Genomic DNA, 27500 nt, shown 5'->3' on the forward strand with positions numbered 1-27500 from the left:
TCTGTTTTAAGAAGAGAAATGTGTTTAGAATTCACTTTCTCTCCATTTCTACAATTTGAACTGCTTTAATCAAGAGGAGAAATGTGAAGACATCTCCGGGAAATTAGCGAGCACCATAGGAACAATTTTCTCCGACTACTACTTTATTTTTTTATAGGAAGTTGTAATTGAGGTGACGTCATACTTTCTTTTCATTATATCTTGTTATATTGCCATCATTGGCCAGACTTCTTAAGTGATTAGAAATAAAGACAACTCAAATATCATCTATATCATCACGTGTCACTTTTCCCTCATCTCCTGAACCTTTTGGGTCTCTTAAAAAGGCGGCTGTCGTGACGGACGTAAAAACATGATTCATATTTGGCTTTTGTCTCATTTTACGGCTTTTTCCACTCACACATAACTGACTGCAGCGGTGAGGAGAGGAGTCTTGCTTCAGTTTTTGTCGAGGTATTAACTTGTGTCTGTGTGGATTGCATAATGGAAGCGTTACCTTTGATTCTCTGGTGCATGATGAAGGGCAAGCCAAGGTGTTTGTCAGACTGATTCAAATGTACGTGCTTCTGCTATAATGAAAGTGAAGATTACTTGCTAGCGAGTATAAGTTATCTTGTTATTTATTTGTTTATTTATTTATTTATTTATTTATTATTTATTTATTTACTTATATATTTATTCATTTATTTATTTATTCATTTATCTATCTATTTATCTATCTTTCTATCTATCTATCTGTGTCTGTTTATCTATCTATCTATCTATCTATCTATCCATTCATTATTTTACGTTCCTTTTATTTCTTTTTATGGTTAAGGATCTTTTTCACTGAGACCAATATTTGTAAGTCTAGTATTCAAGCTTTTATGATGCTTTGCACTTAAAACTTTACGGCATCATGTATTTATCTTTATTTTTTACATTTTTTCCCATTTTTTCCTGTGTATACATGTGTGCCTCTGTCCCTGACCCTTGTACTCCCTTGTATTCCTTTACCATCCACTGCCAAGTCTGTCCACGCACCTACATCAGTTACCCTGACCTGTGCCCCGCAGCTCATGATCTCCCATTTCTTTGCACACCTCCTTGCTTCCCGTCTACGCAATGTGAACGTTGGAAAGAAATCACGAATCAGATTATTGGAAATGTGGTCATAGTATTGGAAGACGGCACTAATAGATGTAATAGATAGAAAATAATGATTAAATATAGCAGTTCCTCGTTATGATCAGAAGTCTGGTTAGCTTTGCCATTTACTTCCATTGTGTTTTGTGTTCTTTCCCAACCTTAAGTCTTGTGATCTGCTGACAATTCACTTCAAAAAATCTGACAGTTTATGGACTCTTAGCAAATCAGAGAACTTGGAGGAATTGAGGGAAAGAGAAGGGAGTGGAAGGGAGTGCGATTTTCCACTTAATTTTTGTCCATGATTACACCTAAGCTCCTCTCCCCATGCCCCGTGACCCAATGCGTGGTAGTAATTGGTCGCTTTCCAACAGATGTGTGCTCGTCGGGCTACACCAAGTTCCAGGGGCAGTGCTACAAGGTGCTCAATACCGACACCCCCATTGACTTCACCGCCGCCCAGAGGATGTAAGTCTGCCATCTTACCTGAGTCCTGTGCTTGTCAGTTGATCACCTGTTATGTAGATACCCGTGCACCTGCTCTTCTAATGTTCATGTATCTGTTTGTTGGGCAGTTTGTGCTGACTTGCTCTTTAAACTGCAATTCACCTGTCAATGAAGTGTTTATCCATCAACTACCCAGTAAAATAGCTTTCATTCTTTACTAGATTTTTGTCTTTACTCGTCCCACTCATTTTGTTTTCCCTTCTCTGTTTCATTCATCCAGTCACTGGCAGACACATCTTGCCCTTCCTTGAAAACCTTTTTACGTATTCTCCTCCACGCCCTTCCCTATTCCTTCCACCTAATATAAGCTACAAATAAAAGAATAAGGAGAAGAAAAAATGTGGAGAACAGGAACATATGTTTACGATAAATCAAGGCTTGAATAGGATTATAATTATCAAGTCAAGCACAGTAACTGGCTGAGTGGAGATGGTGAGGATTTCGTGAAGGCCTACACGAGAGAGGGTTGTGTTGGAAGATGGATCAGGACAGTGCTTAGATGGGGAAGGATTACATCTGGATAATTTGAAGGATGAGGAAGAGTAAGCTAGACGGACGAGGATACAGTGTAGGCCTGGAGGTCATAGTGCTGGAAGGGTGAGGTGGAAGGGTGGTGGGTCAAGGAGGAGGTAGGTATATTAAGGTTTAAGGTGAAGGATGGGAGAGGGGATAGATAAAGGGGAAGGGAAAAGGCTGAAGATTTATAGGCCTGTCTGCCTTGCCCACGTGTCTGCTGGTGTCATACCGGTAAAGGTGATGTCACAGTGTCATGAATAAATTTTTTCTACCCCATTCTTTCCTGTCCTCCAACATTTCACGTCTCAATTTCATATTCCACTCACGTTCCCTCGTCCCCCCACCTCTCCCTCTTTCTCTCCCTCTCGTGTGCCTTTCCTTTGTTCCCTTGCTTACCTCTTTCTCCTTCACTTTCACCTTGCAGTCCCTTCCTCCTCGCCCCCGCCTCATCTTCCCTCTCTCCTCTTGTACCCATTCTCATTTGTGTCATCGTAAAATAATCTGCTTCATGAACATATTTCGCTTTTCAGAACCTTTTTTTTTCACTTTCGTTTCGTGTTTTATTGATGATGACGATGATGATGATGATGATGATGATGATGATGATGATGATGATAATAACAATAATAATAATAATAATAATAATAATAATAATAATAATAATAATAAGAAGAAGAAGAAGAAGGTTATTATTATTATTATTATTATTATTATTATTATCATTATTATTATTATCATCATCATCATCATCATCATCATCATCATCATTCATATCATCATCATGACCAACACGACCATCACATCAATACCAAATGTCCCGTAGCACCTTTCCTTACCTTCCTCCCCTCCTCACCCCTCCTTCAGTAGTATTTCCTAACCCTTCACTCGTCATTCCTTCCCTTTCTTCCGTAACCTCACACCTCCCAGCATAAACCTTTACATTTTCCTCACGACATCCTTCTATTTCTCCTTTTCCTTTCACTCTATCCTTCAACTCTCCCCGTTTTCTATTGTATCCTTCCCCTCCCGCACCTTCCGTCTCACCTGGCTCACCTCGTCCCCCCTCCCGCAGGTGTCAGGGCGAGGGAGCAGTTCTGGCGGCGGACAAGAGCCCCCAGATTCATAACTTCATGAAGGCCCTCCTGGAGCCCCACCTCAGCGAGACAGTGGACTCCAAGTACCGCCGCGCCTTCATCGGTCTTATGTGCCAGTACGTGAGATGGACGGTTGTTTGTTGTGGTAGTGGTGGTAGTTGTGGTAGCTGTTGTTATTGCTGTTGAGTAGTAGTAGTAGTAGTAGTAGTAGTAGTAGTAGTACAAACAGACTGACGTGCTAGTATGATGAATCTTGCTTGATCGACATTTTGACTGTCAGATTTGTCGGTTCTCTCTCTCTCTCTCTCTCTCTCTCTCTCTCTCTCTCTCTCTCTCTCTCTCTCTCTCTCTCTCTCTCTCTCTCTCTCTCTCTCTCTCTCTCTCTCTCTCTCTTAAACTTCAGCAGTGGTTCATAGTCTTCTTTCTCTTTCGCACATGCACCGACCTCGCGAGATACGTGGGCGGTGGTGTTGCCTGCTGCTTTTATTTTATTACCATAGTTTATGTTCTTTTTATGGACTACGTTACACTAAGGTCTGGCAGAGAAGATCATCATAATTCAACTAGTAATGTGAGCAAGGGTTTGGAAGTGTGCATAAAGCTCTAACATCGCATTTAAGTGTTGAGAATCCGAGGTGAGTGGTGGAAGACAGTCGCGATCAGACAGACAGGCCACAAGGGAATCAAGCTGAGGATAAGATGGATCGAAATGGTTAAGTGAAATGCACCACTTATCTCTCTAGAGGCGTGCTAAGGGAATTCTACCTGGTGAACTTGTGACAGAGGTGTATTAATTCTCGACCTTATCAAAAGAAGGCTCCTCCCTATCACACACACAAAAAAAAAAAGAAAAAAAGAAAAGAAAATATTGATAATGATAATGAAAATAAATTATGGTAATAATAGTAATAATAAATACATAAATAAATAAGATAGTGGTCCGAACGGGGAACAAATGATTACTGTAGAAGAACAAAATTGACACGAGGTGATTCATGGTTCTTGAGAGAGAGAGAGAGAGAGAGAGAGAGAGAGAGAGAGAGAGAGAGAGAGAGAGAGAGAGAGAGAGAGAGAGAGATGGGGGGAATTTTTACCTTTTTAGGAGAATGGGTAAAAAGAGGATTCACAGGTAGAAACTCACTTTTGACATGAGAGAGGGAGGGGAATCACTGCACATCACTTTAAGACAATGGGATGAAAAAAATATGAAAGCCACTCACTCCAGTATATTTTAGCCGGGCGCTCTCCATCCCTCCTTCTCTCCGCCGCGAGCCACCCGTGACCATTTGAATAAACCGTGTCACCAAACCTCATATTATGCCGGCGCGGAGTTTCCCTTACTTTTCTCTAGTCTCAATTCAGGAGGTGGCTGCTTATTACGGTGCAGTGGAAACAGGTCCTCAGTTTTAGTCATCGTCTATCTCTCTTTATTGAAAAAAATTATATCAGTACTTTTTTTTTCTTTTTTGTAAATGTAAGCAGAATAAAATTTTAACTCTTTCTCACCGCATCTCCACCTTTCGATAAAGGAATAGAGGAAGTTAAGAGAAGTGTCATATTTGTAGGTTTTCGTGCTCGAATCATCTCACACCACGCAAGCTTCTTTTGTTCTCAAGAAAGTGCGATATTTATCACACGCAAGCATTTAGCTTTAACCGCAGGAGTGAAAGATAAATATCAGTGTACACTATACGTTGTGTTCCTCGTCGCTTTGATGTTTAATTCTGTTTCTTTTGCTTCTTGTGATGAGGAAGAATCCTTGAGGTCTTGCAGCTTAGTGGTAAAATCTTCCAATAACAGATACATTGCCCAGTATCTGAATACTGCCCGGTCCTTAATCATTAAAAGCAATGATGATGACGATGATAATAATAGATGAAATAAGAATTCCCCGACGCTACACAAAGACTAGCAGCACCTGTGATATCCGGGTTACAGAGAAGGATAAAAAAGAAAAAAAAAGGGAAGAATTTCGCCTCTCACTCCTCATCTCACTTCTTCCCTCTCAAGTTTTCTCCGCCTCGCCGCTGTCTGTTATTCTTCCCGCGCCGCGATGCTGACTCACGCCAGCAAACGTTATCTGCAGAGCGCCGCCACCATCATTCTGCAAAAATCCTCAAGAATGACAAAAACCAGTACTGCTGCTATGACTTGAGTACTGACGCCCAGGGGAGCTTGGCTTGTCATCCTTTCTGTTTTCACTTTCACTGGATTTTTTACCTTAATTTTCTTTTTGTTAAGTGTGTTTTTTTATGACGTTTGACCATGTGACCTGCACTGACGTTCTATCATTATTATTATTATTATTATTATTATTATTATTATTATTATTATTATTATTATTATTATCATTATTATTATTATTATTATCATTATTAATATTTCATATATGAGTAGCTACCATTCTGTTAATTTCCACATGGCAGTATTATATTCTCCTTATGTTTAAGCAGTCAATGATGAAGTAAAATGGTAGAAGCATTTACCCAAACACCGATTTGTGCTTTCCTTTGTGAAATGAATGCATATGATGTCCGAATTGTTCTTATAATCTTTTAATGTTTTAGATTTTGTTTAGTGTGTTGTGCTCGTGTGTGAGCGCCAAGCATCACTAATGCCCGGTGTGTTGCAGGAATGGCTGCGACTCTCCCGCTAACTGGCTGTATGCTGATGGCTCTGGCTGTGAGGGCAACGCCTTCTGTGACTGGCATTCGGTAAGTTGTTCCCCAGGGGACGCTGCATTACTATTTTATCGTGATTCCCAAGAGGGAAATATCAGTCTTGTCAATTTTTAATGCAAGAAATTATTTTCTTATTGTTTCTTGCGTTTTTATAAACTACATAAACATTAACGGATCTGTTAAATGTAGCATTTAACGAACGATCTTCAAATATTTCTTTACTTCCATGCCTGAAAAATACTGACAATAAACCAAAGATAAGAACAACCTTGTAAGAGGTAGAGTGAAGCGAGTATGTAGCTAAAATACTTGACATGAGTCGCGTGGCAGTAGGTAAGCCAGCTGGTCTTGTTACGGAGGTGATGTGGATTTCTTACTTCACGCTTCTCAAACACCGTCAGCCTTTGATGTAATAATGGCCCACGAAACAAAGTTTATGCCAGATGTAAAGTACAGTTGTCTGTTTAATTCCTGAAGAATGCAGTGCTCACTAAAAGCAAATATAATGAATGCTTCTTTTAATTTCCCAGTGAAGGAGACCGTGTGGAGAAACAATGCTTGGCCATTCGTCAAGGAATTACCGTGATCTAAATGGAGTGTTTCGATGTTCCCAGGATTTTTACTGAAAAAAAGAAAAAAAACATCCATTTATCATTAGTTCATGTAGTACATTCCAGTGACGCATCACATCTTGTTAGTTGCACTGCAAGCCTGCATCAGAGGCAGCTATAACACACTTCCTTGTGACGCTTGTGACAGAGTCATTACCTTGACAGTCAGTTTAAATAACACTGTCTTGTTAACACAATTTTTAGACAATATTCCAACACATTTTAATTCATTAATCCTGGAACCTTGAGGTTACACTGCCATTATCACCTTGGACTGTCTTGTTGGCTCGCACGTAAAAGAAGAAGCTCCGATAAAAACGGATGCACTCCTGTGAAGCCTGAATGCCTCGCTGGTTGCAATCACTTGAGAGAAGGCAGCGGCGTTGGGATGAGGCTGCAGGGACCGAGGCAATGTCTGGGTCCTGCTGGCTGTTCATTATGAGGGCACCAAGACAGCAGACGCTTGACATGTTTGAACCTCATCCACGACGCTGATTTACTCCCTTATAGTAAAATTTCCTTTCCCGGTTAATGGAATCCAGATATTCGCACCACACGTTTGGAATAATTTGCAGTATCCTCAGAGACACGAGAGAGAGAAGAAATGCGTTTTTGTTTTGTCTCGTATTTTCTCTTTGTAATGCTAAACAGATGAATCATGCAATAGATTAATTGAATGATTTAATGGCGTCGCAACATCCTGCGACAGAACGTGACACCAAAGAACATCACGGGAACAGCTCAAAGCTGAGCCGCCTTGAACTATCACCGCGTCCCGTCCCGTGCAACAGCGAGTTGGTGGTCCGGGCGTGCCTGTCCTTCGGGTTCTTGCTGAAGTACGTGTTTCAGGAAGAACAATGAAACCCTGATCCACCAAGGCTGACTAGGCGTTATTTCTTCACACGGGGCTCCTTCACTACAAAAATGGTGGTTTATATAGAAATGCTCGAGAAGAAAAATGAAAACATCAATGTGAAAGAAGATAAAACATTTTGGGTTATTTTTAAATACATGGTGGTACAAGACCTCCACTACGGTGACTGTTGAGTAATATTGATTTTGTCTAAGTGTTTTACAGCATTACTTTCTGCCCTCAACTCCTCAATCCTCCTTGCAACTCTGGTAACAGCTTCACCACTTCATGACCTCACTACCTCGTCCCCTCATGTCCACGGGCCCACTGGAAATGTCTTACCTTGATATACACGGCCTTTCTTTTCTCTGCTCATTGTCTTCATTCAGTGGTAGTCATGGCCAATAGTCGAGTAACGTACGAGTACCACACCCACTTCCACTGTTAAGCGTGTTCCCTCAATCTCAAGTCCTCTGATGTGTTGACCATCTCCTTACAAACCTTGACATCTGTGATTCTTAACAAAGCAGAGAACGTACGGTTGACGGAAAGGCAAAATGCAATAGGAATTAGTGTAGCACGTTAGTCGACTTGTGCCCAGGTTTGTTCTTTTTCCTCCCTCTTCATTCCCTCCCGCCTCTTCACCAGTTACTCTCCCTTACTCATTACTCAAGTCTCTCCCAGCCAGTATTAAATTACTTTCATTCGACATAGCATTTTCGTATCTCTGTCCTTTTTTTTTTTTTTTTCTCCTTCCTCGTTTACTTGTCCGCATTGTTTCCATACTTTCCTCATTGGTAATCCCTCACGCCTTTCATCAGGTCGATATTCTTAGCAGCTCTTACACCTTCCCAATATGCAAGGTCATGTCCTGTCACCCATGCTTCAAATTGTCATGTAATATAAACATTTGACTTTCATGGCAATCTTTCATCTTGTGCATATCCAACGTTATGTCCTTTTAGTCAAAGCTTCAAATGATTCATCCAATGCACTCGTACTAAACTGCAGGCAACGCTACACCTTCATAAAACCCACTGTTCCATTTGTTCACAGTTCAAATTGTTCACCTAATACAAATATAACGGTGATTGTCTCATTGCCACGTATACAAGTGTTGGTTTGCAGTGATTACTACGTATATGTAGGCCTGACGACTTCTTGCAGCTACCCTTAGTTTCTTATGTTCTTATGTTCTAGTACTTGGAACCCACAGCATTCTCTTTACGTCACTCCTCCTCAGGTCGCCTCCACCAACGAATGGAACGCCTTGCCCACCAGCCTGTACGGAGCCTCCATCGCGGCAATGCTTGACGACTTCCCCGACACCTCCTACCGCTACAAGCTGCAGCCCTACCCTGCTGACCACACCCTGCAGTACATGATCTGCCAGAAGGGCGGTGAGTTTCTATCGCTTCTTGGTGTTGATGTGTTTTAACGTGTTCACTGCTACACAATTTTTTTAGATGCACTTTTTTTTTTTGTGACATATTTCTACATTAACAGCATCTGAAGTAGTTATGTAGCGTTTTTAACAGTACTGCCTCTGAAATCGTTTTGTAGTCTTACCTATTATTGCATGACAGTTAGTTAGATAGTTTTGTAGCCTAGGCATTAATTATTTTGCATTGCAGCCTCTTAAACAGTTATGTAGCCTAGGAATTGTTTATTTTTGCATCAGTCTCTTTAAATAGTTCTGTAGCATAGGTATTATTTTTTTTGCATTATTGTCCCTTAAATAGTTCTGTACCCAAGATCTTATTTGTCTTCCACTACAGTCTCTTAAACAGTTCTCTAGCCTAAAAATTATTTGTCTTCCACTACAGTCTCTTAAACAGTTCTCTAGCCTAAAAATTCACTTCATGTATTTCAGACTCATTTTCTGTAGAAGTCTCTCAAATAGTTCTTTACCTAGGAAAGAAAATCAACATCCTAATTCTGTTTTTCTGTGTCCATGCAAAAGTTTTTCACTGTACTCTGAACGTTAGCAAAGAACGATCATAGCAGTGAAGGGATTGGTGCTTTGTTTTTGTCTTTATCTTTTTTCTTCTGTAGCCTCTCCAGTGTTGATATGGAGTCGCTGTTCCTCACTAGTGTTTTCCATAAGGTTCTGTCTTCTGCCTGCTCTCCACTCAATTCTGTCTCTCAAATCATCTATGCACTCCTTCCACCTCTTCTTTGGGCTGCCTCGTCTTCCATTACATATTATTATTGCTCCCTTCTCAGTCACTGCTTGAAGTCATCCACGATAACCACTAGTTTTGTATAACCTGACATTTGTCGTAAGTGTTCAGTGGACGTCAAGACCATTTTGACTAATAAGGGATCTTTTCACATGTAGTGGCTAAAAGGAATCCGGTAAGTTTGAAGAGGTTCTGAAGTACAAATCCTGAAAGATTTGACAAACATGAAAGAAATTAGGCTTAGTAGTCTTCAAAAATAGCTGCAAAAATAGGGACAACTAACTGATATAGAAATGTGAGAGGGGATTTGTATTCATTCAAACAAATTTATAGCTCATTATTTGCCTGACTGACGACCGAAAATTATAGTTTGCCAATGGGAAATTCTACTTTTTTCTTTTAACTATAGATTCACAGGCTTTGCGATTTCTGGAAAAAAAAAAGTAAATACATCCATTCTTTACTCGAAAAAAAAAAAATAAATAAATAAATAAATCTTTTTAGGATGTTGGAATGATGTCAGCTCAGAGAAGGAGATGCAGCTTTCCCTAGTAAAATGATTGACCATTTTCATTCCCTTCCCGGAGACGGATGTTCAGAATGTCAGTGTGAAGAAAAAAAAAAAAAAAAAAAAAATGTTTACTAGTGTTGTCTTGATGTAAGTTTCCCTTAGATTTTACCATTTTCTCTGTCCAGAAGCCAGTTTTCAAAGGGGTAACTAGCATTTCACACACACACACACACACACACACACACACACACACACACACACACACACACACACACACACACACACACACACACACACACACACACACACACACACACACACACACACACACACACACACACACACACACACACACACACTAACGCACACTAACGAATGATGGAAATATAGTTGTGTTCTATATAACAAACTCGTGCTGGGCTGACCAAAACTATTGATTTCTCATGTGCCTCCTTGAACATCCTAACCTGTCCGTCCTCACCTTCACCCTTGCGCATCCCTGTGTTCACCTTGAAGACAAAAGTACTGCCAAAACTGTCATTCAGATGCTGGTTCTTTAGGTCAGTAGAGTCACCCCAGTCGGTATGACAAAGTGCACTGAGTTCCAGGCAGTACATAAATTGAGTAGACATTAATGTATACACAGAAAGAGAAGTATTATATATAAGGATAAGTTCAAAAATTTTACGCATGTTTTTTATTAATGTATGGACTCATGAACTGCTTTAACATCAAGAACTCCGCAAAGGCCTGCAAGAAATGAGGATGTGATAGATGGTGGTGGTTATCTTTTATTTAGTTATTTTATTTATTTATTTTCTTTCTTTCTTTATTTCTTTATTTATTTCATTTTTCCCGGCACATTTCATATAGTATGACGTCACCTGCAAGGCCAAATGTACCCACTGTTCCTGATAAAAAACTAAAGAATATAATAAATAAATGTTTTAACTTAACCTCCTCTTGGGTCGACCTTTCTACCACTTAATGTTCATCTTTGTATCTATGTCTGTCTGTAAGTTCAACTATTTGCTGTTTATGTCGATCTGGCTATTTGTATATTCAACCACTCACCCATCTGTGCATCACTTCCTTCTTATTTATTTATTTATTTATTTCCTGTAATAAGAATGCAAGCAGATTTCAGATTCCTTTTATGTTCCTGCGTTTCATTCTAGAAGGAATTTACAGAAATGAGTCGTTAATATCATCTATCAGTTGATTCACAATAGGCCTTCAACTTTTAATTAGTGCGTCAGCCAATTAGTATTAGAAAAAATCTTAAGAAAACTTTTATTTATCACAATAATATAAAAGAAATCCTTGGACTTCAGAAAATGACCTTCGACAGTTTTTAACGCCCCCTTCCACACACGCTCTCTCTCTCTCTCTCTCTCTCTCTCTCTCTCTCTCTCTCTCTCTCTCTCTCTCTCCTGTAATTGATTCTTCCTTAACCTTCACTGCTTCTCTTTTTTGCATCCCCTCCCTTCAGTCCTGTTCTTCTCCTGTCACTCGCCCACACACTCACTCACTCACCTCACAACGATAGTTAGCTGAGTAGGTAGGTGGGTAGCTAGGTTGTTAGGTAGGTAGGCAGGTAGATAGATGGCAAGCTAGTTACCCATGTTAGTTGGCTAATTAGTTACTTAATTAGCTACAGACCGCAATTACACGAAACCCAGTAAGAAATTGCAAACATTATAATATTTCTGAATCAACATTTATTGAGGTCAGTGGTCCACCAGAATACCAAGTCACACATTACCTTTTCTTCGTCTCTCAGCTGACAGCACCGAACACCTGAAGCCAAGGACTCTGACCGTGAACGAGCGTCTCTCCAACGTTGTGCTGCAGTGGAACCGTCCTGCCTGCAAGGGTGACATCACCTCCTACATCCTGGTGCTCCTCGGCGGGTCTGTCTCCTACGACACTGAGATGAAGGTAAGAGAACCGAAGAGGTGAAGCGGTTACATAATGATGGCTAGAAGGGGAGAATAGATGTATTGTTAATTAGGAGTTAGACACTGCGAAGGACGTGATGAGCATTGTGAAGAAGAGTGTTGGTAGTTTTAGATACGATGGAATTTGATTTATTATTTGAGTGAATGAGATAAAGGTAAGAAAACTGAAGCGATGTGGTGATTACATATATTATCAGTGATGAGGAGTGGAGAACAGGGGTGATGTTAGTTTAAGTCAGGTAATGCAGAGGACGTGATGGGCAACGGGAGAGAAGAGTGTTGGTGGTTTTAGTTCAATGGAAGTTGATTTATTTGAGTGATTGATTAACTGACGTCATTGATGAAAAGTAATACTAGGTAGAAAAGTTGAGGTAAATGTTAAATATAATAATTCTCATTCTAAGTTAATTGAAGAAGAGGAGCAGAGTTAAGGAATATTTAGGACTACTGTAAGAGAGAGAGAGAGAGAGAGAGAGAGAGAGAGAGAGAGAGAGAGAGAGAGAGAGAGAGAGAGAGAGAGAACAATGAACAAAGCATGAGAAGATCTAAATGTCAACGAAACACGGAAATCAAGTCCCTCCCTAATTATATCCGCCAATCTGTAGTGAAGACGTGAACTTACCAAGGATCACTGTGGGAACTTCCTATTAATTAAGTCACCGTTGAGATGATTAATTTGAGGTCTCAGTCAGGGGGATGGAGTGGGATAAGTCAGGGGAGGAAGGAAAGACGTGTGGATAGAAAGAAAAGTGAAGGAAGGGAGAAGCAGAAGTCAGTTAATATAATTTGAAAGGGAAGCATTGTGTATTAGAAAAGATGTTTGTAGGTTCAGTGCAGGAATAAATGGAGTAAGTGTAACTGTAATATGTTTAAGTGCCTCTTTGGAGTGTCGGAAGCGAATATTGTTCTCAGATGTTCATATGAATGTCTCAGGGTAACAAAAAATAGAAAGATGTATGTGGTACTAACATAGGAATGTGTGTTGTCACGGATTTAGACGAGTGGTGCAATGATTCATGGGATTTTTTTTCCCTTTGTTTTTTTTACAAGCTTGGATGGATGCGTCAGCGTCAGGAAAAAAAAAAAGAATAAAAAAAAAATAAATAAAGGTATTGATAGTGTTAAGATAGGATTATGTGTTTGTATCAGGAAAACTGAAAAAAATTATTCCAGTGTTAAAATTGGAACACGTGTTGCTGTCATGTGTGTTTCAGTGGCCTGTGTGTGAGGCAAGTGTTGTTCTCAGCTTCTCACAGGCTTGTGTTGTGTGTATGTGTGTGTGTGTGTGTGTGTGTGTGTGTGTGTGTTAGTGTAAGGAAAGTAGAAAAGTTATTTTAGTATTATACTAAGAGTACTTATTGCTGCATTGGATTTAGGCGAGTGTTTCAGTGGTCACTGGAAAGCAAGTGTTGTTCTTTCAAATTTGACTTAGCATGGCAGAGTTTGAGGGAAGCGTGTGCTGTTCTCATGAGCAGCTGCCTTGCGTAGACAAACTAGCCTTGTAGAGTCCCTTTATTTTCTTGTGTTCTTGAGTGTTTAGAGGAGTGTTTTAAGTGTTCAGGCTGGTGAGGAAGGCTGCTGATTCTTGTTTATATGGTCAAATGGGCGACTGTTTGATTTATTTTGATTCGCTGCAGTAAGGTAAGTGGTGAAGGTCAAAAGGTGCTGAGGCAGTCAGGTGTCGGTGTGGTGCGGGCTGAGGCTTGGGAATGGAGACGCCATGACGGATTCTTGGTGTCTCCGTCAGACTTTCTCTCATGAATTTTTATTACTTTAAGTTATTTATGAGGCAGGACTGTTGCCCCCTTCCCCTCCCCCTCTTCCCTGACCTTCACGGTCGGCCCATGTATACCCTTTCCTCCCCACACCCCTTTTTCGGCCACCGGCTACCATCTCCTTCTCTCCTTATCTCCCGAGCCTTCCTCACTGCAGCCCTTTCCTACTTAAAAATCTTCTCGTTATCTTTATAGCTTATTGTCCATCCTCTCGCTGTCTCTCTGGATAACTTGTGTTTTTCTACTCTCTCTCTCTCTCTCTCTCTCTCTCTCTCTCTCTCTCTCTCTCTCTCTCTCTCTCTCTCTCTCTCTCTCTCTCTCTCTCTCTCTCTCTCTCTCTCTCTCTCTTTATACAGCGATCCTTAAAGAGTGTTGGCCATAAATGAAAAGTAGCAACGAATTTTCTAAAAGGATTCTGAAATGTTAATAGAGTAGCCTTGTTATCAGGGATTATTTTTTTCCTGACTGTTACTTATTTGCTACTACTACTACTACTACTACTACTACTACTACTACTACTACTACTACTACTACTACTACTACCATCACTCATTCCTTCCGTCTTGTCCTCCAGTGCACCAGCGAGCAGTGTGAGTTCACCCTGAACCCCGAGGTGTGCAACTACTGCATCCATCCCAACACCGACTACACCTTCAGCGTGGCCGCCGTGCTCTCCGACTCCCAGCTGGGCCCCGCCATCTCCATCAACAAGAAGATCGGTGAGTACTGTGCCATGGCTTTTGTGTTTCCCATGTCTCTGTCACCCCAGCCGTATCGCATTGTTCCCAGGCCCGTTTTCTGAAACACTTGCGCTGCACCTCCACTGCTTTCAGAAGGCTCCAATTGAAGTTGTACTTGTTTTAAGTGTATTTTTACGGTTTTTAGTGACAGATTAGCAAGATTTCTACATTACCAACAGGAGAAATACTCTTGAGAACCAGGCTGATCATCTCTGTGGCCTTTAAAAATAGTCGTGGTGAGAGAGCAGAGAGTTTTAGAATACCGACCTCAGCCTCTTGCAATGCTGGTCTGTACCACTGCTCCTTAGCTGGCCCTGTCCCGTCCCCCGCTGGTCACACTCCAGCGTCTGAACCCTCGCAGCCGTAACCTTCATCACAGCTGACCATTGCACGATCGAGGCTGTATTTACAGCAGTCATTCCCTTGTTGTGTTGATATTAGGGGCAGTTAGGCCATCATCCCTGGGGCGCACCTTCAGCCTGCTCGTGACGAAGGGCGGTCAGGGGGCGGGTTGGACTTGGCGGAGGCACTGGTTGGGTCTGGGGCCGCTGTGACACCCTGCTGCTCCCACACCAAAACGCAACAAGCTGTTATACCACTTCCTTGATCGTCTGCTTCACTCTTAGATAACGGTCCCTCATTCTCCCAGAGTCTCGGATAACGCCACAGCTCTGAAAAATGTCTCCCGACAGTATTACTCCAGGTTGAAGCAAGTTTGAAAGCAAAATTTTTTGTTATATTCCTGGTCCGGACTACTTGAAATTCGTGCAAGTAAAAAAAAAAAAAAAAGACAATTCAGACTGTTTCACATGAATTTTTAAAAGAGTATACATTGATAAGCCTTTTAAGCCCAGGGCGGGCACCAGCACACCGTCGCTATAAGTTATGGCAGAGTGACTGTCGGTGGTGACCTACCTGATGCTATCCTGCCGCCGGGAAGTGGCGCCCAAGTTGACTTTTATGCCTTTTATCCATTCTTATTCATTCACTTATTTATTCATTGATTCATTTATTCATGTATTTATATTTACGAGATTCCATAGTGCGCGCCGCCCGTACCGCGCCAGCCAGGGCGTGCTTGCCTACCGGTCTGTGCGTGGCCGCCACTCTCCCAACCAGGACAGACATTTGAATTGAAATCATGCTGCCGCTGACCTCGATTTACGTATATACACTATCTTCTTCCTGACCTCCCCAATCCCGTTTTCTCTCATCTCCAAGTAGCAGCGGGGGAGAAAGCGGCTGACGACGATGCACTTCCCCGCTGCCCGCCGCACGCCCGCGCACTTCGGCCCGCATTCCTCCGTGCGTCGAGCCTCCGTCGCCAGGACCTCGACATTGGTATTCCTTACTCGATCGCTGGCCCACCGCCCCTTTCCTGCCACCTCGCCGCCCCGCCGCCATCCTCTCCGCCTTTCTGACCGCACCCGAGCTCTGCTTTATCGTGAGCCGCGAGTTAGATGAAGAAAAATTGCGGCTTTACCCTTTTATAGGTACTGCAGATAACAAAAGATCTGTGGACCGGTAACGAGCTTATCTGTTAAAGAGAGAAATATACAAGGGAGTGAGAATAGCCGCTAATGGACGTAACAAATTGTCGTGGTTCACAGCTATAGGAAGGTAACAAGACCAAGAGAACCATAACAAGGATACATGGGAGTGTGTAGTGAATATATAGTTTGCTTACTGAATACTCTCTCATCACCTCGATGCTCATTCATCAGTAACAGAAGACGTGGAGGTGGAGAGAAGCATGATACGTGATAGTTGAGTAATATAAGAACCCAGGAAGGATAAAAACAGGGGGTCGCGGTGGTCAGGCATATGGAAGTAGTGGCGTGTCCCGCCCAAAACTCTCCCTGGTGACGCTGATTTCTCGTTTGTCGCTAAATGTCACCCATCTTCATTTATGCTTCAGCCAAGCGGAACGCGGGTGTAATAGGTGGGGGGGGGGGCGGCACAGGGCTCAAAGCAGACACTATAAACACGCGCGTGGGAAAATACGAGTTTGAGTCCAAGAAAGAACCTAGACGCCATAAAACTGAATAAGTAAATAAGTATATAAAAATAAACGTATGACATTTTAAGTAACAGCAGACTAACCATTCATCTTGACTACATTATTCAGGTATGAAAAGTTGAATTAGGCAAGCTCTGTGGAATTCAGAGGAAGAGTAGGGCAGGGGGGAAAGAATAAGAAAGAGATGAGGGGGAGGAGGAGGAGGAGGAGCAAGAGGTGTGAGGGGCAGGTGTCACATGAACCTTCCAGACAGGTAGGTCTGGCTGCCCCGCCACACCTGCGTCACCCAACACCTCGTGCTCCCCGCTGCGGGTGCCCTCCACCCCTCCCACTGGCATCATTCTGCCGCCACCGCCTCACTGGCTGTGCTGCTTGTTTTCTTCCTTCCCTTGATTGTACGTTGAGGCATTCACCTTTTTATTTTACTTCAATATTTTGGTGCTTTTTTTAATGTTAATGATCATACGAGTAGCTGGTATCTTATTACACATACTAATTATAGTTTTATCTAAATTACTACTACTGCATCCAGCCAATTTATGTAACGATTCATTTTCTGAGCACGAATAGCAACAACCTGAAGAAATATGTTAAGAAAACACTTTAACTTCATGGTAAAGTAAAAGAGCAGAAAAGAAAAATCTGACTTTAACATATAATGTTTCAGAAAAAAAAAAAAATAAATAAGAGGTAATCTAGGTCTTGGAGCGACATGATACTCTCCTCCTAGATAATTGTGTTCACCAAAAGAATGCGAGGGGGAAAAAACTGACGACGAGAACGTTTTCTTAATTAAATTACAGTGTATACATTTCTTGGTTAGTGGTGTTGAATTTCTTTACCTCAGAGACAGGTGATAATATCTAAACCCTTCTGTGGCGAGGAATTAGCCCTTACAGTATACAGAGTGACGTCTCGTTCTGGAACTTATCAAACAATCTATCGTGAGCACGCTGTAGCAGATTAGAAGCAATGATGGAGGAAACACAGGCAGAGGAATGAGTACTTTATTCCCGACTAGTTTTGCAGTTCCGCACTCCTTTGAAGAAGCTACTGCATAACTAGTCAGGTGTATAAAGAATTCATTCATCCCCTAGAGTTCTCTTCACTAGGTGCATCATTCTATCGTAGGTCAGAAATGTATGCAAGTAAAGACTTTTAAACCTTGAATTTTACTAGACACAGCGCTTAGCTCGTTAACTTTGAGAGAACATCCATAAAACTGTACAGCGCCATCTGATCGTAACCCAGATAAGAATGGTAAAAGGTTGCAGGATTCAGATAACTAAATGCCTGCAGTGCTTTCTGAGTCTCATAGGGCTGAGGCTCCTTCACTTACAGACAGGATGCAATGAACTCTCCTTAATGAACAGAAATTACCTCGAAGATAAAGTTCGTGAGAGAGAGAGAGAGAGAGAGAGAGAGAGAGAGAGAGAGAGAGAGAGAGAGAGAGAGAGAGAGAGAGAGAGAGAGAGAGAGAGAGAGATTGTTACGTAGTTTTGCACATTTTTAATTGTAAAGAAAGTGATAAAGGAAGGTTCAAAAACCCGAAATTTAGATAGGACTTGAAAACCTTAAAGAGAGAGAGAGAGAGAGAGAGAGAGAGAGAGAGAGAGAGAGAGATTATTACACCCTTTCACTCGAGCAGGGGTTCATCATCCAAGGCCCCACCGAGTTAATTAAAGCAACAATGAAGCGGTATATACGTACGTTTCGAAACCATGCAAGGCCCGCCGGACGAAGCTTAGCGTGAAGCAATGAAGCACTTCCCCCCATCGGTCCGGAAGTAATGGTACGAAGCAATAGGAAACGGACGGGATTGCGATTCTCGACCTGGCCACGTGTTGCGAAGTGCTCATGATGTGGTGGCGGTGGTGGTGATGGTGGTGGTACTGATACTGGTGGTGGTTGGAATAGTGATAATGATAGGTGTAATGATAGTGGTAGTAGTAGTAGTAGTAGTAGTAGTAGTAGTAGTAGTAGTGATAGAAATTAGAATCATAACAAAAATAATGATCATGATAATGGGAAAAGCAAGAACTGGAAGAACTGAATAATGATAATAATAATAATAATAATAATAATAATAATAATAATAGTAATGATAATAATAATAATAATAATAATAATAATAATGACAATACATAACACAAAGAAAAAAAAAACTAATCCACTTTTACGAGAGAAGCTCAGGAATTATGAACGAAAAAAAGAAGAGAAAAAGAAATAATGATAAAAAAAAAAAGACATAAGAGAAAAACACTGGAAACAATACCTCTTACTTTCCTTTGTATGAACACCACACTTGCATTACCTCCCACACACCTGACGACCATTCAAACCCACCTCTCTATTACCTGCGTATTGGAACGAGAAACTTTAAACTACCTTGCTATAATTGTACTCTCACCTGCCGTACTCTCATTACTCAGGGTACGAGTATATATTAGTAAATGTTAAGGAGGCGAAACCAGTTAATGAGAAGGGTGAAGATAAGGACTTAATAACACGGTGAGAGCGAGGTGAGGCGTAAGGCACCTGAGTAACGGAAGGCAGGTGAGGGGAAGGTGCATGCAAGCCACCAGGGGATCAGGTGTGCTAATGTGTGCATCAGGAAGCTGTTATCTGATGGAGTGTGTGTGTGTGTATTACTGAACATGAGGGACGGCAGGATGTGTGTGTGTGTGTGTGTGTGTGTGTGTGTGTGTGTGTGTTTAGTCGTAGCACACAAGATTTAAGTTTCTATTAACCTGTCTGCTTTTATCTTACTTTAAGTCGAGGATGGTGTTTGTGTGTGTGTTGGGGGTGGAGGAGGACGGGTGCTGTGTGTGTGTGTGTGTGTGTGTGTGTGTGTGTGTGTGTGTGTGTGATGGGTGGGAGGGGTGTGTTTATCTAATTGTCAGTACACAGGCTTTTGCGTCAATCTCGCGATATTCTGTCTTCTTTCATTCAATTTTAATCCAACTTTATTCACATTTCTGTCTTCTGATATCTTAGTCTTAAAGTTGTGTGTGTGTGTGTGTGTGTGTGTGTGTGTGTGTGTGTGTGTGTGTGTGTGTGTGTCGGGAAAGACCAGGAACTGCCTTCGGCGGCGGCGGCGGCGGCTGTGTCTTGCCTGGGTCTCCTTAGGACTGGAGGTGAAGAAAAAAGTGGGTCACCAGGACACTAAAGGTTCTTGGAGGCCTGGAGGCAGCGGCAGAGGGAGAAAGGAAGGGATGGAAGGAAGGCAGAAGCAAAAAAATATATATCTTCAAGCAAGACTTTTATGGGTTTCCCTCCGAGGCAGAAAGGGTGACTCACTAATGTATTTCGTCGTATTTTCTTTTCGTTTTCTTTCGAGCACAGGGCGCGTTTCCTTCATTAGGCTTCCATATCAGCGACCTCAACTAGACAGGAGACATGAGCCGCGGAGGAAGAAAGTGCAGTGACATAGAAGGAGATGGATGGAGCGAAGGTTACACGGATTAACGGAAAGATAAAGGCAGGAGTTAGGAAGAGAACGTGAGGAAAGGGACGGAAAGGGAAGGGAAAGGAAGGGAAAGGAAAGGAAAGGAAGGGAAGGGAAGGGAAGGAGGGGAGCGGTGAGGGCAAGCATGAAAATAGTGAGAAAAGAGAGAAAAGACTGCGGCGTATACACAAGGAAAGAGAAAGTAGGTAATAATTCTTAATGATATGGAGGGGGAGAGGCCTAAAAGTGATGCTAAACAGTGTGAATAAACATTAATGAGGTGGAGAACTAAGGCTTAGGACTCGTACTCGTTGACACTAAGGTGGTGTGCGACTGAAGACCAGCGGGCCGTTAGATTGACAAGGGAGGAAGGCACAGATCATTTATAACACTATCGTGATCACAAGGCACCACTCGCTGAGTCAGTGGTGTGAAATACGAACAATAATGACTACTACTTCTTGGGGAACTTTGTCGGGTTCAACTTTGTAGCACTTAGTAAGATATCTCGAGGGTCTGGTTGGTTTCCGGCTAGATCGTGAATGGAAAGGAAAATATTTACCTGATAATCTAACCACAAATTGCTTCATACTTGGATAAACGCTTAGACATTAACTTAAGAATGTAGATTGTGAATGGAATGTAAAGGATTTTACTTGATAATCTGTCCACAAGTTGCTTCATACATGGATAGACGCACGTATACTGTAACTTAAGCGTGTCGATTGTGAATGGAAAGGAAAATGTTTACTTAATAATCTCACCACAAGTTACTTCATACATGGATAAAAGCACATATTCATAAGCTTAAGTATGCTTGAGTACGTGTGCATACAACTTTCACTGAGAATCTGCTATATAATAAACACCAGGATCTGTATTCACACCACGTTTATAAAAAAAAAAAAGTAATAGTAATAATAATAATACATGCGTTGATTCAAAGAAACTAAGATATATTGTCTAACGTCGCCTCCATTGTTTTACGTTCACAACCCTCCACCTTTTCTCCAAAACCGAACTTCATCACAGGAACCAATACGTCCACATGTCAACACTGGAAACTGGAAGAGACAGAAATGTAGTATAAAGAAGACGATTTTAGAAGTATCGTTAGTGAGTGAGTGAGGAAGAGGTGTGAAAGAAGGAGGAAACGAAGGAAGATGGGAAGAGGATAGAGTGAGTGAGGAAGGAGGAGAAAATAAATGAGAAAAAAAGAACTAGGAAAGGAGGAAAGAAGAGAGTATGCATGAGAGATAATGAAAGTGTGAATGGGCGAAATACTCGTCATGTCGAGAGGAGGGAAGGTGGCAGAAGAAAGAATGAGGAAGAGAGTATGTGAGTGAGAGAATGCATGAGCGAAGGACGAAGGGAGGAAGTGAGACATAGAGTGAGTGAATGAGTGACCTATGCGTCTTGGGAGGGCGTGTAGGCGGAACTCAAAACTACAGCAGTGAGTCACGTGGGTGGTGGCGATGGTGGTGGCAGTGAGTCGGCGAGGACACGGGGGCGGAGGGGTTCATGGTACACTTGACAAAAACACAACCCATGCCCGACCCCACCCTGGCTGGAATGCTCCGTGGTAGGCAGGTTACTACTACGTCTGAGTGTGTGTGTCGCGTCCTGGAACACCGTCTAATCTCCCTTTGCGCTATACTATTAAGGAAAAGAAAATTGTACATGCGTAAAAGATAATTGCTCGTCTCCTCTGCGTCTTTATCAGTTGACACAGACATCAGGGTAAGAGAGAAAAGAAGAAAGAAACAACAAACTTTCTCCCCACAAAAGCAACCTTCCCGCCGCCCAGAAATGTCACAGGTACAGGATAAGGACACGCAAAGAATACTGAGGAGAATATCAATCGCATGAAAGTAAAGGTGAAGCCAATAAACAAAATGGAACTATGTAACCTTGAGGCGCCAACACTGCTGAGCGTTCGGTGGAGGGTCGACTTGTTAGGAAGCGTGAGGTGGGTGGCGGAGGTTGAGGGCGGTGTGTGCTGCGAGGGCGTGTGAAGGCTATAGGGGTAGGATAGTCTAAGGGCGGGTGGGCGGCGTCTGTCAAGATATCCTAACGCACTTTTCTTCCACCATGACCTCACTGGGAGCCACGCTGGGAGAGGGAGAGGGAGGGAGAGAGAGAAGAGGGCATAAAGGAGTGGAGGACACGCGATGAACACAAATTAAAACCTGTTCTTTCCTTTTGTTCCGCGGTTTTTGTGAAGGAAAAGCATAAAAATCTCACTACTGAAGAATTGAAAATGTTTTAAAGCCGAAAAAATAAATTGAAGGTAGAGATAATGACTTCTAATAATCGGAGACCTTGGCGGAGAAATGATTGGTTAAAAGATGTGTATTTATAAATGTTTGTGTATAACGAGGAGGTTTGGGCAAGGCTGGTGTGTGAAGAACGACTCATGGGAGGCACGAGATGGCATTTTCCTTCTTCTTTATTTCACTTCTTCACTCATGCCTCCTTTCACTTATCCACTCTCCTCCCTTCATTAATCTCTTCTTCCTTTTCACTTTTCCATTCTTTCATTCCGTTATTCATACCTTCCCTCACCCACAATACTCCTCCTTTCTTTTTTTCTTCCTAGTCGCATTCCTCATTTCTTCTTCTCTTTCGGTTCTTTCCTGCCTTATGATCTCACTCCTTCACTCACACCTCTCTTGCGTAGAAAATGCTTTGTAAGTTTCTTTGCTTAAGATATTAAAGAACAGAAAATGTAGGTGCAGTTAGCGAAATTTGATGATAGATTGGAGATGGAACATTGGTGTGTGTGTGTGTGTGTGTGTGTGTGCGCGGGCGCCATAAGTCGTCTCACCACCACCACCACCAGCTCACAAAATACTCGTACATGTTACAAATCGGTCCGTTGAAGGTCGGGTCAACCCTTCCGGATCCCTCCTTTTGGTGAGCAGTCGTCACTCTTTTTTCCCTTTACACACCGGAGTCTCGTGTAAGAGAAAACTGTGAGGGAGGACCTGAAGGGGGTAACCTCGGTAAATCATCATACATTATGGCTCAACATATATTTTGACGCGACCCTGAGCTTCGTCAACAGTTCCGTGTCGCCGGTTACGTTCGCCCTGATAGATTCTCGCGACCTTGCTTATATATTCACATGTTCTGTTTTCTCGGCAATTTACACTCCCCCACATGCTCTCCTTCTCCTCCCTCCCTTGCTCTCTCTTTTACTTGTCCCGCCCTCCGCTCCTCTACCTCTCTGTAAGTCTGCCTGTATCCGAGGTCTCCGTGTTCTTTTGTCTCTTACTCTCGCTGGTTTCCCGGCCATCATTGTATCTGTGCCCAGGATGCCGCGACACCGCCATCACCACCACCGTTACATGCTGCCAGTACATGTAATATTCTGCAAGCTGCAATTGTACGTCATATCTGAATTATAATACTTAGAGGACAAGCAGGTAAAGGCGACCAGGCGGGAGACGGGCCTGAAGGAACGAGAGAGAGAGAGAGAGAGAGAGAGAGAGAGAGAGAGAGAGAGAGAGAGAGAGAGAGAGAGAGAGAGATGAGGGGGAGGAGGGGAGAGATTATGGGGAGAGGAAGAGTTGGTGGATGTAAGGAGGGATTGGGCACTGGGTCAGGGCGCCGGGATCCACCCCACGGGTAGAAGCGGAACACTTTCCAGGCCGCTGTCACCTGCCCGGCGAGACCTTTCCTTATGGTGCGCTTGTCACTTATGGTGCGCTTGTCATGCTGGCAAATCACTTTATGTTTGGAGATTTGTGATTATTTAGAGAATATTCATGGACGGTGTAGGCGATGTATGGTGCTGGTGATGAGAGCTTCCTTGGTAGAACCCTTAATGATAGAAGTTGAAGGAGCTCTAGGTAGTCACAGCGCCTTCCAGGGATGCGTTGTGTTAGCAGGAGGGCTGAATAAACTGTGTACTGAGGAGGAATGTATTATGGACTCACTTCTCTCGCTGAAAAAGAAGACTCTTTCCAGCGCTGGCTGAAAACGAAATGGATGGAATGGAGTCCCACTCGCGCCGTGCAAGTAAGGTCATAATATTGTACTCCGCTGACCTACGCGTTACCTTCCCACTAAATGACCCTCGAACTTCTGACCTTTATGTCAAGAGCCGCGGTCTCTAATAACTGCACCGCCTGACCCTCTGAATGAGGCCGAATAACAAAAACCATAAGGCCAACCTGCCGGTGGTGGCGCGGGGGGCAAGGTATGCACTAGCCAGGTTATGGCCCTGAACAGGATACTCTCTCCGGCCTGACAAAATAAACGTGATTCCACACCACACCCATTAGCTCCGATGCTGCCTTAAATGTATTCGAGATATTCCTGAGCCAAGGGCGAGGCTGGACCGGCCTGGGCTTGGCCGTAACGGTCCTGTCACGGCCCAGTTATGAGCATTAGTATGAACGGTCCCACAACTGAGGTGAGGTCAGGTTAATGAAGAAGGCACTAAGAAATCGAGAAGGAAGTGTGTGTGTGTGTGTGTGTGTGTGTGTGTGTGTGTCTGTGTGTGGTCGCATTGATCCTGTGGATTAGGGAGGGGGAGAGGTGGTTGGATGACGAAGAGAAGGAGGAGAGGGAGGAGGAGGAGTAGGAGGAGAGGTAAGAAGCGAGGGCGGGAGGGCGGGATGGAGGGAGGGAGGGATGAGTAACAGTGGCTGACAATGTATCCATTTCACCTCCTGTTGTTAGCGCAGCGGGGAACAATAAACGCAGCGTGTATATGTAAAAGAAAAGAATAAGCTGAGGATGACGCCGGTATAAATCCTGGCGAAACAATAACGCGGCGGGAAACAAATGATCATCGCGGCTCAGGCGAATACCAGCGTCTCTGTAATTACATCGTTAAGAGAGCAGACGGTGTGTCGTAATAATTCTCCCCACCCCATCCCCCCCCCCCTCCTCTCTCTCTCTCTCTCTCTCTCTCTCTCTCTCCTCTCTCTCTCTCTCTCTCTCTCTCTCTCTCTCTCTCTCCCTCTCTCTCTCTCTCTCTCTCTCCTATCTAAGACAAAGGAATATGATAAAAAGCAGAGGGAACATATTCATGATAAAATGTTTGAGATGAAAGTAGATGGACTATACATAGTAAGAAGATAAGAGAGAGAGAGAGAGAGAGAGAGGAGAGAGAGAAGAGAGAGAGAGAGGAGAGAGAGAGAGAGAGAGAGAGAGGAGAGAGAGGAGAGAGAGAGAGAGAATCGATATTTTACCCTGAGGACAGACTTGTATGATACCCAGTACCTTTTACAAAGATTCCACTTAAGCAGCGGCCAGCGAGTGCATCTTCACGCCCCCCGCCCCGCACTGCTCTCACCTGCCCGTCACCGTGAAGTAATGTTGTGTCGTGGCAGCGAGACCGACGGAGATATATCGGTCGAAATTCCTGTGGGGCACTAATTATTGTCGCTTCATTAACCTATCTCTCTCGTTCTCTCTTTTTGCTGGTTTGCTTTGAGAGTCCCGTGGGTTCTCACCGCCATAATTCTGACCTAGATTCCTGGATTTTACTTTAAACTTATTATCTTTTTTATTTTTTTTTTTACTTTATGATTGATTCAGTTTCGGTTTGTAAGAGATGCGCCGCGTTGCATTACGAAGAGGAATCTGTTGGCACGGTGACAACACGCGCCTAACGGTTCTTTTCTTTTGTATTCACACCACGCGCGGTAAGATGGGCCAGCATGTAAATAATTGGCATAAGACTGAACAGATGCGATCGAGGCAGAGACAGATAAGAGGCGTTCTGTTAAAGCCTTCGAAGTGGGTCTGCCAGTGGTGAGTGTGGCGAGCGGGCGGGCGGGCACGGAGGGGTGAGGGAGGAAGGGGTAGAGGCAGCCACCCACCCCTGGTCAGGTAGTGATGCCTAATAGTCGCATTCCTCTCGTTCCTCCACACTCCTCTCGGCCCTGTCCCCGAGGGAAGGAAGGGGGAGGAAAGGAGAGACTTGGGGTCGGACGGGAAGGGGATTCTCGGCAAGAAGAAGAGAGATGGAGGTAAAAGGAGAGGTTTAGAAGGGTGAAGATGATAGGCTCAAGGACTAAAAGACGGGGGGAACCTGATGAAGAATACGCACTGCAAGAACGGATGGCGGGTAAGTGCAAGGAGGGAAGGAAAGGTGGTGTTTAATTGCAATAACATAATTTTGGCGGGAATTTTATGAGGGCATAGCCATAAGGAATGTTTGGCCGCCTGGTGAGTTCCATGATTTAGGAATGGTGACGTGGGGAAGGAGGCGAGTGGAATACATAATGGAGAGGAATGCCTGTCTCTTATGCCAGCCAGTCTCACCACCTTCCCTTCCTTCCCTTCAAGGGGGCAACAACTGCAGGGGCGTCACTCCTTCGTGTTGCTACTCCATCACACGACTCCTGGTCCTCCTCTTCCTGCATCTCCTCTTTCCGCTTCTCATTTGTACATACCCCGCGTCCTGCACCCACGCCCCTCGTCCTCCTCGCCAACCCATGAGCCGCCAGCCCTTCCCCGCCGCTATCTGGACCGTGGCACACGCCGAGTCTATCTCATTTGTGCCATCGATTATATTTAAATCTGCTTTGCCACTCCCCCGCTCAGGAATGTCCACCACGCCCCTCCTCCTCCTCCTCCTCCTCCTCCTCCTCCTCCTCCTCCTTCTCCTCCTCCTCCTCCTCTTCCTTCTCCTCCTCCTCCTCCTCCTCCTCCTCCTCCTCCTCCGCGGCCGGTGATGTGACACCCCTCCCCCCGCGGGGCAACCGGATCTGGTGAACTTGACTTGGTTTATCTCGGCTCCGCTGCTCCATCGACGGGCACCTGCCATGTGCTGTGCGTACCTGTGTGAGCGAGGAGGTGGGCGGCAGTGGGCGGCAGTAAGTAGGGAGTAGAGGAAAGTGAGTGGTAGTGGGCGTTGGTGGGTAAGGTGGGCGATGTATGGTGGGTGTTGGTGGGCGGCGAGCAGATGGTAGGTGATGGGCGGTGGGTGGGAGTGGTGAGCGGCTGTCGGTGTGTTACGGGTGGCTGCATTCGTTCAATTTAATCATTTATACAAAGGAGATTGGTCAAGGGTTGATGACGATGTTGGGAGGGAGGAAGGCGAAATAAAAAATAAAAAAATAAAAAAAGAGTAAAGAAAAAAAAAACTTTAACCAATGAATATATGCAAGGAAGAACTAGATAATATGATAAGTTCCTCGAATATTCACAGAGCCATTATAACCTAGTCAAGTGTTTTATGTAATATTCTTTGCCAAGCTGTACAGAGAAGAATGCAATCAATTTTTTTTTTCCCTTTAATTTCAGGTAAGTTCTCAAAAGAGGTCTTGGTCTTGGTCATCATGTGAGGCGGCGGAAAGTTTTTGCTTCACACTTTCTTGTCCTGAATCTTCCATGACCCCCACCCCCCCAACCATCTTCCTCCCTCTCAACCTCGAGAGATGGGGGAGGGAGGGGGCGACAAGGAGGAGAGAAGAGGTCGAGGTAAGGAGGAGGAAGAGTAGAAGAGAAAATAG

At 43.5% G+C, this 27500-nt stretch overlaps 1 protein-coding gene across 1 annotated transcript in view; it reads left to right on the forward strand.

The window, feature by feature from the left end:
• Positions 1–27500, forward strand: part of LOC135101618 (uncharacterized) — a 112287-nt gene that overhangs the window by 31543 nt on the left and 53244 nt on the right. The window contains exons 3-8 of the mRNA XM_064005846.1: positions 1500–1593; positions 3221–3358; positions 5875–5956; positions 8631–8787; positions 11865–12022; positions 14392–14536. Coding sequence (XP_063861916.1) covers positions 1592–1593; positions 3221–3358; positions 5875–5956; positions 8631–8787; positions 11865–12022; positions 14392–14536 — 682 coding nt within the window. The 5' untranslated portion in view covers positions 1500–1591. The remainder of the gene's footprint in view (positions 1–1499; positions 1594–3220; positions 3359–5874; positions 5957–8630; positions 8788–11864; positions 12023–14391; positions 14537–27500) is intronic.

The sequence above is a fragment of the Scylla paramamosain genome, chromosome 6, assembly GCF_035594125.1.
Source record: "Scylla paramamosain isolate STU-SP2022 chromosome 6, ASM3559412v1, whole genome shotgun sequence".
In the NCBI taxonomy this organism is placed as follows: Eukaryota; Metazoa; Arthropoda; class Malacostraca; order Decapoda; family Portunidae; genus Scylla; species Scylla paramamosain.